This window comes from Anas acuta, chromosome 1 (assembly GCF_963932015.1).
Source record: "Anas acuta chromosome 1, bAnaAcu1.1, whole genome shotgun sequence".
In the NCBI taxonomy this organism is placed as follows: domain Eukaryota; kingdom Metazoa; phylum Chordata; class Aves; order Anseriformes; family Anatidae; genus Anas; species Anas acuta.
This window is the reverse complement of record NC_088979.1, coordinates 31,437,873-31,452,189: the sequence shown is the minus strand read 5'-3', so window position 1 is coordinate 31,452,189 and position 14,317 is coordinate 31,437,873. Positions and strand designations below refer to the sequence as shown.

The 14,317-nt window shown below is 36.5% G+C and overlaps 1 protein-coding gene across 7 annotated transcripts in view; it reads left to right on the top strand.

Annotated features, from left to right (window-relative positions):
* Positions 1 to 14,093, top strand: part of AKAP11 (A-kinase anchoring protein 11) — a 51,090-nt gene extending 36,997 nt beyond the window's left edge. For 5 of the 7 annotated variants that reach the window (XM_068675428.1, XM_068675392.1, XM_068675414.1 and 2 more), the window contains 4 exons: positions 1,031 to 1,144; positions 1,889 to 1,935; positions 3,933 to 4,093; positions 9,154 to 14,093. In XM_068675428.1, the coding sequence (XP_068531529.1) occupies positions 1,031 to 1,144; positions 1,889 to 1,935; positions 3,933 to 4,093; positions 9,154 to 9,300 (469 nt within the window). In that variant the 3' untranslated portion in view covers positions 9,301 to 14,093. The remainder of the gene's footprint in view (positions 1 to 1,030; positions 1,145 to 1,888; positions 1,936 to 3,932; positions 4,094 to 9,153) is intronic. The other 2 variants (XM_068675436.1, XM_068675446.1) reach the window with 2 other exon arrangements.
* Positions 14,094 to 14,317: the final 224 nt, after the last annotated feature.

Genomic DNA, 14,317 nt, shown 5'->3' with positions numbered 1-14,317 from the left:
CACACAGGGAAGCAAAAGACACTGACAGGTGATGCTGTTACTGACAGCTTCTTGAAAGAAATTAGTATCTGGCTCTTGAAATGTTCCTTTCCACCATTTCTTGTTTTAAATTTGATTATTTGCTGTGAGTGGGATGAGTGGGAAGGAAGAGTTTTGAGCTGAAGAAAGCATTTTCTTACAGCAGTTTCCTGGAATTGCAATGTGGCTGGTCATGCCATCTACGATAGATAATTCATACTTATCACAACATGCTGGTTGTCTCAATCCTATCCTTGGAAGGCTTCCAGACACGCTTAGGGGGAGGTATGAAATTGGAAAGCGGGAGATTTAATCCTATGAGTAACACAATTTTGTACAAGAGCACAGGGCTAGCAAATTAACTGCAGCGTCTAAAATACACCAGTGTAAAGACACTGTACATTTTTTCAGTTCTTTGCATCGACTTGAATGTATTCATGTAATAAATGCAATATGCTTGTGAACTGTGAGTAAATTAATGTTTTTAGTCTTAGTTTTATTGATTTATAAAACAAAAATTTAGCTTAAAGACCAGTATTCAGAATTCATTTTTTTTAAAGTATTTTTTTTATTTATTCTAATAATTCCTTCTCATCCAGCTGTTGGAGATCACTGCTGGGCTTTTGAAATGAGAAGGATTTAATTTGTGCAGTTGTCTTCACAATATATAATATTAGGAACTTTTAGCTAGCCTTTAAACAAATATTATATTTGTAATCCATATTCCTGTGAGTAATAGCACTGAATTTTTTGAGCTCGTATAAATGACAAACAGTATGCTTAGGCCTAAGGACAGAATTACTGTTAGCACTGATCTGGAAAATTAATGAGTACAAATTAATACTTTCACCTGTATACAGAAACTTACCAGTTTTGCATTGGTATGCAAATTGCTGCTCTGAAGTTCCAGCAAACCTGTTTAGGAAGTTTCAGTGCTCTTGTGTTAAATGTCTTGTCAAAACAGCTCTGAGGAAAGCAAAGGTTCTAGTTTGAGCTATTGTTCTTTTTCTAGTTCAGCTGTGTTCTCTTCTTCTCCTGGCAGTAATGGTAACAGCAGTAGCTGGAGCAGTCTTGGTTTAGAAGGAGATATGTATGAGGAGAATTTATCCTTTCCAACATCAGACAGGTTGGTTGAGTTGAGAAACGTAAACCAGATGGGTTCCTCATAATTAATGCATGTAATCATCATTTTTGGGAAAATAAGAATATGGCACATTTTTTAATGCTTATACATTATTCACTCTCCTCTCACTTAATCACTATATGATTTTTTCATTAATTAATCCATATTGAATGGTTAAATGTTGCTGTGCAAAACTGATGAATGTGTTCTGCTTGCAAAATGAAAGGTCCCATTTATGCATGTTTTTGCTTGCGGTTTTACAAATTTTTAGATTTACTTTTTCATGCAAACTAGAGCTTGCTTCCTACAGGATTTCTGTTTTTCTTTTACCTAGTGGAACTTTCAAAATTGCTTGGTGAATGATTTTCGTAGAACACTTACCATGCAGCAGCTTTGAATAACCTATAGCTGTTCATACATGTGATATAAGATGGCTCAACCTTTTTGCATATGAAGCAAAACTAAACTGTCCTACTTAATTAAAATCAACAAGTTTTCATCTCATTCTAAAAGGTCTCTTCTCATGTTTCTCGTTTCCTCTCTTCCTCTAAGAGCAAATCTCATGAACTCCATGACAAATCTATTTGCAACATGAAATGGTGTGAGAAGCAAAGCTTCTTTTCATCGTCATTTCTTAATTCTTCTATGATCTTCCTGTCCTTTACTGTTTAACCTTCATTACAGTCTTAAGATTGACTATATTTATTGTGCATATATTAATATTTTTGTTATATTTTAAAAATACAGTGATGGAACAGATGATAAAGATGAAGACACTAAGGACGCCATAGAAGGTAATGTCAGTTCCAGCATACACTCCTGTTCTTGGCCTGTGCACTTGACATAAGTTATTTTTGTTTATTCTTTGCTTTTGTAATCTTCAAAACAAAATTACAACCCTATTAATCCATATTGATCATATCACATGTCAGTCAAGCATTGGAATATTTTCACAGACTAATGCCCTGCTAACACTTGTTAATGCACTTGCTAATTCAGCCTTTGAGAAATGCTAGTCTCTCATTTTCAGATAACACGTGTATTTAATGTATGGTAGTGAACACTGGTCAGTTTCTTGAAAGTATAAATGTATATGCATAGCATATCTTCTTTGTGAAATATTTGATGAGTGATGGCAGTGCATCTGCATGACTGTTTGAGACATTGAAAAAGTCATTCATACTGACCATAGTAAGTTTTGAAGAGTGTTTATGAGAAACGATGCAAAAAAAAATGGCATTCTAGCAAATGTATTGAATCCTTTTCTTAGTGAAATACAAAACAGGGTCTGTCTGGACTCCTGTTACAGCTTCTTTGTTTTCAGAGAACTTTGCACTGGTTCCAGTCTGAGTGAAGTGCAAAAGGTTGTTAACTCAAGTGAATACACAGTGCCTTCTGTGTTTTGGTTTCTCAGTATGAGGCCGATGTTAAAGTAAATTACAGAGGTTTTCATTGGTTTTGCTATCTTCTGAGGATAAAATAATTTCAAGAAACCTCTACTACCTGTTTACAGTGGTTGTTCAGTCACGTTGCATGTCTTCAAATGCAATGACATAAGCAGAAAGGTGTGTGATTGTATGTGTATTTTAAACTCCTGGGAGACTGTACTGGTTTAAACCACGTTTCTTGACTTTTTTTTCTGTAAATTAAATCTTCCTGTGAGGTATTAAGGCAATAACTGAATCATTGAGTGTGTCTATCCTCAAAAATTAATTACAATTAATATTTTCCGTTTTGTAGGTTTAATCTAGGCTGTCGGTATACTATTGCTTTTTGTTGTTCCTGACTAACAACAACAACAAAAAAAGCATCTCAAATGATCAAATTGCTAGAGGAAAATAGGGCTTAATTTTATTTCTTTCTCAGTTAGTGTCTCCTGTAGTTCAAGACACTGCTTTATACTGTATAGTGGATTTTCTAGTGACCATTTCTTCAGTGTGATTACTTCATCTTGGTATCGTTTTGAGAAGACTTCTGTTGCTTTCATTGTAAGACCATTTAAGTAGTATTCTGGGTCGAAAAACTCTGTGTGTGGTCTTGTACATTTGGAAGATCTAATCATGTCAATACCTACAAGGTCTGGCTTTGTCAGAGCTGACTGTACCTTGCTTCTCAAATGATTTGAGACAGTCTTGTCATTCTCAAATGTACATTTATTGTATAAAACTAAGAAACATATCCAAATTGCCTAGTGATAATGTTACCGCAGTGCTTTCTGTGGAGTTTAGTGTCACTAATTTTTTTTTTTAATTGGTTCTTTCTCCTAAAAATGTATTAGATTTGGGACTCCTAGACCAATACTCTGTTACTCACCACAAACACACAGGTTGACAGTTCCTTTTGCTCAACTTTCCCAGTTAGGAGTGAATACCTTATGTACTTCAACTGTAGGAACTTGGTTGGAACAGTTAGAACAGCACTATAGTTTGAAAAAACTCAGGAAATTTGATTAACTTTATACAGGAAGGAGTTGTGAAATACAAACTAGAAAATCTATTAGATGAGGGCAGAGAAAAAACAGCAGCTAGAAAACTGAAACAACTGAAGGATGTGAGACTATTACTGTTCAGTTTGAAAGGCGGTATTAAATTCAACTCATTGTCATTTGGAACATGCATTAAAGCTTAGATTCCTTTTAATACTCATATGTTTGTATTCAGTTGTAAAATTTTGCCCTTCATACTGTCTGTCTGTATTAATGTATTTAAGGTAATAGTCTAATCAATGAACTACAGAGACTTTTTGAAACAATTTGAACCTGTAGATTTAATGACTTTATTTTTAATGTTAGGTTTGGAGCAAGTAAAAAAGACTCTAGCCATAGTAAATATTGATCTGGAACCAAATCTAGTGGACCCCCAGCTCAGAGCAGCACTCCAGTGGCTGGTAGCTTCTGAAACAGAGGTGTCCGATCTTCACTTTCATGACACTGCTACAGGAGAATTTGTCCTGGTAAGTACTTTGGTTTGCTGGATACTGGGGGAGAGGCAGGAGGCGGTGAAAGCAGAATTTGCTTTGTTTTTATTTGCTACATCAGCCATTGAGCTTTTCCAATCAAAAATAATGAGGTAAGCCAGTGAGGAAAATCATTATTTAAATCCAGATAGGTCAAAGTGGAACAGGCTGTTTAGTCTGTGCATGTACCGTAAATAAAACAGCATTAATCAAAGCTGAGCTATCTTGTTTCACAAGTTGTTTTCCTTGGCTTACTCTGAGGGAGATACAATTAGAGCATTTTTGTTCAGTGAAAAATGTACTTTTTCAAGCACTTTTTTAAACTTAGCATTTAATTGACTATAAATTGAAACTTCTAATTTGAAACTTCTCATTTCTGAGAATTTGCTTATGCAAATGGATTTGTAATGTTATGTTCTGATGTGCTGTCTCAGGTTTTATGCCAGCAAATGCACATTTTCTTACCAGAATGAAATTTAGATTCTAATTAAGTATTATGTATGTTTTTATTCTGGAAGCAGCTGCAATCAAAGCTATTAAGAAGGCTCAATAAGGCGGTTTTATTTTAGGTGCCTTTGTTTTGGTTTTAGAGATTGAATTTTATGTGACCAAAGAGAAAGCTGAATGTAAAGGAATTAGAGAAGATTCAGGAATTTGCATCTCTTAGGGAAAGGCCAAAATTTTGGCGTGCCTACTGACCTGAGAATATTTCCATCACAAGTGTGATAGAAACTTTATATTATTATGAATCATAAAGTTTATTCCTTCATGTGATAACACACCAAACTGTGCATGATAATTCAGCATTTACCACATATTAGCTATTTTTTTTTTTTAAATCTTCTACCAATAAATTAATTCAACTTTGCCCAGCTACTGAAAGGCTAACTAAACAGCATTAGAGACAACACCTGCATGAGGTTGATAGGAATGATAACTTCCCAACTATTTTTATTTTGTGACCTGGTAATGTGTGGAAAAGTTAAATGTTAAGTCAAAAGCTAATGATTCCATTAGTATGTATTTAATAATGAATACCTAGGCAAAAACAAATAAATGTGTATCAGTATCTAAGGAAGCTAAAGCTTGCACTGAGCTCAGAAACTTGCTACTGAGTCTTCAACTTGGTGCTTAACCAAAACTCAGATCAGTATTTCAGGAAGAATGGGGTGTGAAGGGAAGTAGAGGTCAATATTACAGAATACTAAAGGCTCCCAAACTTAGGTGAATGTTTGCACCAATGGGGCTTAGTTACTGTAGGCTTGTGTTAAGAGTGTGAAAGGTCTGGATCAGACCTGGGCTGAATTTTCCTAAGGCTGGCTTCTCCCTTTCTACCTGTAGAAAGTCTGGAAAGTAACGCTGGCTTTCTCTTTTTCACTTTCTCTTTCCCTTTGCACTTTCCCTTCAGGGATTTATAGATCCACCGCCAGTTTTGTCTTCTCCAGGCTGAATGGTCCCAGCTCCCTCAGCCTGTCCTCACAGAAAAGATACTCCAGCCCTTTATTCATCTTGGTGGCTGTTGAACTTCTTACAGAATGTCCATGTCTGTATCTTAGTGGGTGTGCTGGAACTTGCAGGGGGGCCCTCACCAGTGGTGAATAGAGGGGAACGTTCACCTCCTTTGACCTGCAGGCAATAGTTTGCCTAACTCAGCCCAGGATGCCATCAGCCTTCTTTGTAGCAAGGGCTCATTGCTGGCTCACACTGAGCTTGGTGTCCACCGGGGACCCCCACCCAGGTCCTTTGCTGCAGAGCTGCTTTCCACCTGGGTACCCCCAGCATGTCCTGGTGTCTGGGTTGTTCCTCCCCAGGTGCAGGGCTCTACAGTTCTCCTTGCTGATCTTCACGAGGTTCTAATCTGCCCAACTCTTGTATTCTTATTTAAAATAACCCAGAACTTCGGGAAATTTTTTGGGGGAAGTTGAAATATATCCCCTCTGCTCTTTTTCTGGAGGTCGGCATGTTTGGCTTAGAACTATTTCTAATTCTTCTGCAAGCTCTTAGCATCGTAACTTTGTAATCTGCCAAGTTACTCTTTGAACTGATGCCTAAAAACACATAGGACAGTATCTGGAAACCATTCTAGCTACCCTAATAAGAGAATATGCTGAAAAGAGCACTCTGGAAGATAAGCATCTGCTGTGTGTAGACTCCCTTTTAAAAAAAAAAAAAAAGTAATGTTCTGCTACCTGACACAAGTGATAAAGTGATACAGAATTAACACCTAAAAATAAAAACATAGGATCTTCAGGCAGGCAGTAGTGCAATCCTGAAAAAATATACATTTTTAATAATTGATTCACTTGGTTTTACATATTAATTTTTAGTTCTCCAAGTGCAGTTATGTTAAAATGAACTGAAATACTGATTTTCCTTTTTGGGGCAGAGAAAGATTACCTGGCTTTTATTCTGTCCCATTTCCCAGTTGTAATGTGTAACACTGCCTGTCTACAGACCTGTTTATGTCTGGGTTGAATTGCCAAACCCCAGAACACCGCCTGTTATTGTCAGTCAGGCTCAGCATCGTTCCCTATTTCGTAGGATTTGAAGGAAAGTGCAGAATTCTCAGAGCGCTGTCTCTGAACAATCTGTTATAGGAAAGACTAGGATGCATACAACATCATGTGATCAGTTTTTGAAATTAAAATATATTTTAAAAAACTATATTTAAAAACTAAAGTATATTTAAAAATATTAAAAAATATATATAAATTCAAATAATGAAAACTTTCTGAAAGGATGCTTGTAACTTTAATAAGATCCTTTAGAAAGGTCCCTCTGTTCTTTCAGGATTATAATAATAAAAATGAGATATTTACCAGTACAATTTAATAAGTCTTATAGTTAGGCTCACGCTGGTGATCTTTGACCCAAATTGAGGTTCTTAAATTAGCAGTCATTCTCGGTTCTGTTGCTAGTAAAGCTAGACAGGCACCTCCAGAGGGCACTACAGCCCAGCAGAAAACTGAACTGACTTCTACATAGAATCTTTCCCAGCTATGTTTTTTTTTTTTTTTTTTTTGATCATCTCATCGCTATTTTGGCAAGGCACCTCAGTTATATAAGGAATGAACCTGGGCTTTTTAGATCATATTGAAAATAATTTTCACTATAAGCAGTTGGAGGGTTCTGGAAGGGAAGAAAGACATGAAAGACATATGCTTGTTTAGAGTGGGATAATGAGCCACTAATGTGATGTGACTGTATGAAAGATAAAAGTACTACTAGTGTATATCAGGTAAGGTATTACTAGCTGATACTGGATATAAACTCTTCAACGCTCATATTATGCTCAATAAGGCAGAAAAGTTAATTACCTGTGTATGAAACAAAATACATTGGTTAGGAGCTAGTACAAGAAGCTAGTAAATTAGAGTGGATAGGTCTCATTTTTCTTTTTAGGAAGCCTCAACAACATGGATATGCAAGTACCTCAAAAACACTGAATTTTTAATCAGTGTGTATCTAGGTGTTGTAGGATTTCTGGTGTCCATCTTGAGTAAACGCAGTTGTTTTGTTTGTGTGCTGGTAGGAAACATCAGACAAAGAAATGGTGGGATTAAACTTTGATTTCAATTAAAACAGAAAGATAAGCGAAGCCAGGTGCTTGCTCTCATCTTAACATAATGCTATCTTTTTCTTTAGGCAGAAATTTTAGGCTGTATTTGCTTAAGGAGGTCTTTACACTTTAGCCAAACCTCTCTGGCATAAGAAAAAATGCTATCCTTTTATACACCATTTATAAAATTGCCTGTTGTAGATTATTAACTCTTGTTTAATTGTGTATTTTAAATGTTACAAATAATTCACAGAAATAATGTCAGAGTTCAGTCTCTTTATATATAGAATTTATATGTAGAATCTGTGTTTTAACTGCAAAAAGTTTGTTTTCAGTATATATTCAAGATTAGAGGATTCTTTTTTGCTCATTCAAATTAATGCTTGCTCAGGAAGCTAACTGTTTTGTAGGCAAGCCAGTCCTAAAAGCATGTATAACTAAAAAATACAGACTAAAATGTTCAGTGTCCACACTGTTCCTGCCAGTTCCATCACCTGCCTTGTTGCAGTCGGAATATCACCTAGGTGAAGTATCAGGGAGAAGTTGTCTTCCTCTTCATTTCTTTCCTAGAATTTACATATTTCAGTCTGACAGGTCTTGGGGAAAAGAAAAAAACAACACCATGAATATTTCATTTGGTAGCTGTGGAAGCTATATCACTGACTACTGTTTATGACTTTTGAAAACTTAATTTATAGAATATCACTGTAAGGACTATAAAAAGCAATAAAATCCTACCATTGCAAAGAATAAGTAAGGTGAATGTCTAAATTGTCTTTATTAAACGCAGCATTGATGGTGATGCTGAAAGCTACCAAGAATATATGTATTTTAAACTAAAAGATTTTTTTGCTCCTAGGCAAACTGACAAATCTGTTGTGTCTTAGTGTTGGCTTTCTTCCATACGTAGCTAATCTTGACACATCAGTAGAGGAAGTTTCTTGCTTGGATTCCTGGGTGAAAAAAATGTTTTCAGCTCCGCCGATCTCTGTTCCCAAGTGGTAGTTTAACATAACCCTCACCTTTTCCTCTTCCCTAAGATGCCATAATTTCCCAGCTCTGAAGACGCTGTTTCCGTTGAGGGTAGCATCCGTACCACCCAAACCACACTATATGTTGTGAAAGGAAAATCCACATCCTTTTATTAAGACTGAGTTTTGACTTTTTATATGTGCGTTATTGGCATGGGAGGGGTGGCAAATGTCTTAATCTTGTGTTCAGAATTTCCTGTTTTCTGCAGGCTTGATGAACCACAGTCCTCATACCTGTGGCACCACATCATTTGAAAATGTCACTCCCTCCAGAAGAAATTTTAGTGAAAACTGCCCAAAAGAAAAGTGCTTGATCCTTGAGGAAGTTTTTGTTTTTATAGATGTGGGAATAATGATTAACTTGTTACAACTGATCTCTTATGAGCTAATGTTTCAAGAATAACTTTTGTAACTGCTAATCAGGATGTGCTGGTCAAAATATTTTATGCTCCCTGTCTCCCCTTTAGCTTTCCAGAAGACTGCGAGAAAGGGATTGGAAAGTGGGAGATCTCTTGCAAGCAGTGTTGAAGTACTGTGAAATGATAGAGAAGGCGTCTGATGGAGAGCAAGCTCTGAATAAGTCTTTGGCTGGGTGGCTACTGGAAAATGCCTGAAAAAAAATCCAAAGATGCAACACTCTTCGCTTCATTCCTCTTTGAAAAGGAGATAGGAAGAACACAGATACGCAATGTAAAATCCAATTAATGAACGTTCAAGTAATTGTCAGCATTTAAAAGACTGAGGTGAAAGTCAAAATAGCTGTGCTGTGCTTTGTGATACTGTGCACATGGTATGTTTATTCAGTCCATAATCGATATTGTCCAGCCATGCATAACTTGTATTTACTGCTGTGTTCAGACCATTGAAATAGTTATGAAAAAAATACCTTGTCCATGACAGTAGTTGAGAGGAGACAGTCTCAGGCATGATATTCAGGATTCCTGCTGAACCAGGATAGCTCTTTTTCCAATTTGTGTGTGCTGTATTCTCAGTAGGACTAAGAGAGCTTATATTCTAGAAAAATGTGTTCCAAAAAATCCTACTGCAGACAACGATAAAAATTACCAATCTTGGCCAGGTGTTTTGTGCCCAAGGGCAGAATTACCAGGGGGAAAATTGTGGCTTGTCGAAGCAGACCTTTAGGACAGTCTGCCTTCATAGCTGCCTTCATCAGATTTAACTGCCTATGAAGATGTGAGTCTGCTCTGAAATTGAGGTGCAAATACATGTTCCCTTTTGTTGACCAGAGAATTGGTAACTTGTGGTAGAAGGGCAGAGTGGGCAGCTGAGCATAATTTCATAAAACCTTCGGCAAAGTTTCCTGAATCTTGCCAATCGAGTTTAAATTGTTAAATTTCTTCCTGAAGCTTCTTGTATGTGAACACTTGAACAGACATTAATGTTGAGTCTGAAGAATTTGTTTGTTGGTCTCTGTTGTGGTTTAACCCCAGTAGGTCGATAAACACCCCACAGCTGCTTGCTCACTTCCCCCTCAGCGGGATGGTGAGGAGAACTGGAAAGGTGAAAGCGTGAGAACTTGTGGACTGAAATAAAGACAGCTTAATAAGTAATGAGAAGCTGCACTCACAAAGCAAAACAAGGAATTCATCCAGTACTACCCATCAGCAGGCAGGTGTTCAGCCATTTCCAGCAAAGCAGGGTTCCATCATGCCTAACAGTTGCTTGGGAGGACAAATGCCATGACTCCAAATCCCCCCCTCGCTGCCTTTACTCCAGCTTTATTCCTGAGTGTTATGTCATCTATATAGCGTGGGATATCCCTCTGGCCAGTTGGGGTCAGCTGTCCTGGCTGTGTCCTCTCCCAGCTCCTTGTGCACCCCCAGCCTGCTCACTGTCAGGGCAGCAGGAGGGGCTGAAAACTTCCAGGCTCTGTGTAAGCGCTGCTCTGCAACAACAAAAACGTCAGTGTGTTATCAATATTGTTCTCATCACAAATCCAAAACAGCACCCTGTGAAACTCCATGAAGAAAATTAACTTTATCCAGGCCAAATCCGGGACAGCCTCACACACACATATGTTAAAAGTGACAGATAAAATCTTTTTCCTCTGAGAATTTTGGTCATCTATTTGACCTGTCTAATTCTTTATTTCTTACCTTCCATATAAGTTTTCTCACCAGTAATGAAGAGAATTTTGTTACATTTTGAGCACTTCAATGTTAGCAAGGAAGGCTAATTAAAACATAAAGGAGAAATTTGTTGCAAATTGATTTTTCATTTTTCTTAACTACCTTTGCTGTTTTTTTTTCAAGGCACTTTTGATCAAGTCGTTATAGCAAATCTAATGTTTCTTACTAGTGCTGCTGACTTGCATTCCTATCCGAAGGAAAATCTGGATTTTTATCCTGTGGTTTGAAAGTGCTTTTTGGGGTTTGTTTGTTTGTACATCCTTTGTTTAGAAAAAGACACATGCTAGTAATTACAAGGCTGCCACCTCAAAATTCAAATCACTTGCAAGAGAATCGTGGAGTTTTGCTTATGTTGGATGAGCCACAGAATCTTAATGGCTTTGTCACAGGGAAATACACTGTTGGTATGTCGTATGAGTTTCAGGGTTGGATCCTAAATGAAAAGAAGTGAAGTCTCTAAATCTGTTCATGAATTTTAGTGCAATATGGCAACTGATTCCTCCTGCCCTCCTAAATTACTCTAAGGTGTCACACTGGTAATCTCAAGAGCACTTTTCTTGCAATGTTTTTGTGTGTCAGGAAGGTATTCTGCTAGTCATTGAAGGTCTTTTTGTAGAGACCTGGGTAGTTTTAGTCTTCATTTGTCATCTGGATTTCAAAAGGGACCCTGTCTTGGATCTCAGAGTTTACCTTTCAAACTGAGGTAAAGATTTATATTTGCAAATATGTTCACACACGTGCGCGCGCACACGCATAGGTATGTGTATGTATCTGTACATGTATTTAGATATCACCTATAGGAACATGCAATGTAAATTTTTACTGCTAACTTAAAATTCCATGTTATTCTTATAGGTTATTACCTCACTTCATGTATCATTTCACTGATTGAAAGATTTATGTATGTCATTTGACAAAGACACAAAGACCAAAAAAAAAAAAATCCAACAAAAAATTGTGCTGTTTTTCCTTGTTATAGGTAATTGATGTTAAGTGACAGGAATGTGTTTTCTCTAGAGCACAGAGGGGAAAGATTTTAATTTTTATATGTGGAGGATGGGACTAATGACAAATACACTTGAAGGGTTGTGCACATTTATTTCTTTTTCTTCACTCTCCCCCAAATTTTCCTTTTCCTTTCTCCCCCCTCTCTCTCCCCCCCCCCCCCCCCGGTGTAGCCTTTGATAACATTGACTTTCAGCGTTGTTCTAGACAAAAAGCCATTCTCTGGCTTTTAACATCTTCCCTTTATTAGATCATTAATGTACTTGCATCAATTTAACTTGAAATTTGAAATGTCAAGAAGATCAAATCCGAAAAAAAAAAAAGAGTTCCTCGGAACTAATTTTAGCGTTGCATTTTGGTATTCCATCTGAAGTGAAAATTCATGATGTGAGGATACAATAGGGCTAGTACAGTGTTTCTGTACTTGTCCAAAAAGCCCAGCTGAGAAGTTGGTGAAGCTTTTTCTTTTTAATTGCCTTTTCTGGTTAAAAGGTAGAAGCAGATTGTGCAAAATGAAAACTTAAAACTGTTCCAAAAGTTAATTAGACAATAGTTGCACTAAAAATGGTTGTTGTAAACGGAGTCATCTTTTCAGACTGGATCAAATACATCGCATAACTCGATTGATTGGTGTTAATGAAGAAGTTGATTTATTAGCCTGCAAGGAAAGTAACAGCTTCCAAATTACACGAGGAGAAAAGTTATAAAATATTTCATTTTTTACTTAAAACAATTTTCTACACAAATTGTTTTCAACTTGTATTCTGGATGCCTTGACTACTTTTCTTGGCTACTGAAATTGGAAAAAGCATAAAAACAGCCTTTCTAAATTATTATAATTGAATAATTTTAATAACCGTTGGGGAAACCTTGCTCTGATTGTGTCTAACTGGTGCTGTCTGTCATATTAGTGACACAGCTGTTCTTTGCTAAAGTGAGTCTTAATGCTATTACTAAGTTTATTTAAAACTCCTGACCACAAATACAGAAGTGAAAATGAAAACTGTAAAAACATAGAGGACCACGTTTTGGTCCATTTAAACCAGACAAATGTGCTTTATAAACACATAATGAGGTGTAGTTTTTATTTCCTCTTGCATTTTTTGTATGGGAAACCTGACATAGTAATTTAATTTTAAAGAAAATATGCAGTGGTGTTACTGTTCCATAAGGCACCCTCTCAAACACTTCATTAAATACATTTGGTGTTCTGAAAAATAGAACTGTTTTGATGTTTTGTAAGATACTATAGAAAAAGCACTTGGAAAATCATCCCTCTATAAATTTGCAAATAGAAGTGGCCATATTTAACATAAATCTAAACATTCAGAATGGAGTACATAAATAATACAGAAGTATGCATAAAGCCTAAATATAGAAAACAAGACAAATCCACATGCTAAGCTTAAAGATCTACTGTCTCAAAATGAGGATGTGAAAAAGGAGTCAATACCGCGTACTTGAATATAGTTTGCATAGTATGTTTGTTCCTGAGTAAAAAAAAAAAAAAAATTGTGTAAACTTTTTAAAAATAATAAAATTAAAAAAAAAAAAGCAAACACACAAACCCAGCAACCCACATTCCGAGACTAATTAGGTCTCCCCAGAATGGTACTAGATTTTAAATGTTTTCAAATACTACTTGTCTGGGACCTTTTCTATAAAGAGCCACATATTGTTGGAGATGGGAACACAGTAAGTACCAAACACTGTCACCAGCGCAAAAAAAATTAGTTTTACACAGGTGATTTGCAAAGATTAAGGAATGATTTTAATGCAAGAATTCTGGCTTTTCAGCAAGAGCCACTACTGTCAAGCATTTACTTTACTTGAGCTCTGAAGAGGCAAGTACAGAGCCCAGCCACTGTAGACACTTTATTTTATACCATCTTTGTACATTCCTGTTGTATAGCTGGGGTTGTAGTTTTAGAGGGCCTTTGTTCTGTTGTAATGTCTGAATAGTATTTAATACTAAACTTTATTATAATTCGCTGGAACTGCTGCTTATTCGTGCAGTGTTAAGGTAATTCACAGCCCAGTTAGTGATGCAACTGTATACCAAAAGCAGTCTGAATTACTATAAATGTTTATGTAACTGTACTCAATGAATATGAAGGTCTTGTACTGTATAATGGTGATGAGTTTTGCCATTTTAATAACTATATTCAGTTTTCAGATTATGAACTCCAGGTTGCACTAAATTTGTTCTTGTTTTAGCAGTGGCTTAAAATAAAACATTTCACTGGCTTCAAGAGATCTGTCATTTCTTGTAAATTCGTTATTATTTTTCAGCTAAGATTGGTCTTGGTCAGTGGTTATGTGAAGGCACTTGAAGAACGAACGGCATAGTAAATAGTGCTAGTGCATCAGTAGATGGCATACTTCTTACAGAATTAAATTGCTGTCCAGGAAGAATATGAGAGCGCTGTTTTACCGTCTTTGGGTTGAAAGGTAAGCACAAAGTGTCAATCATATT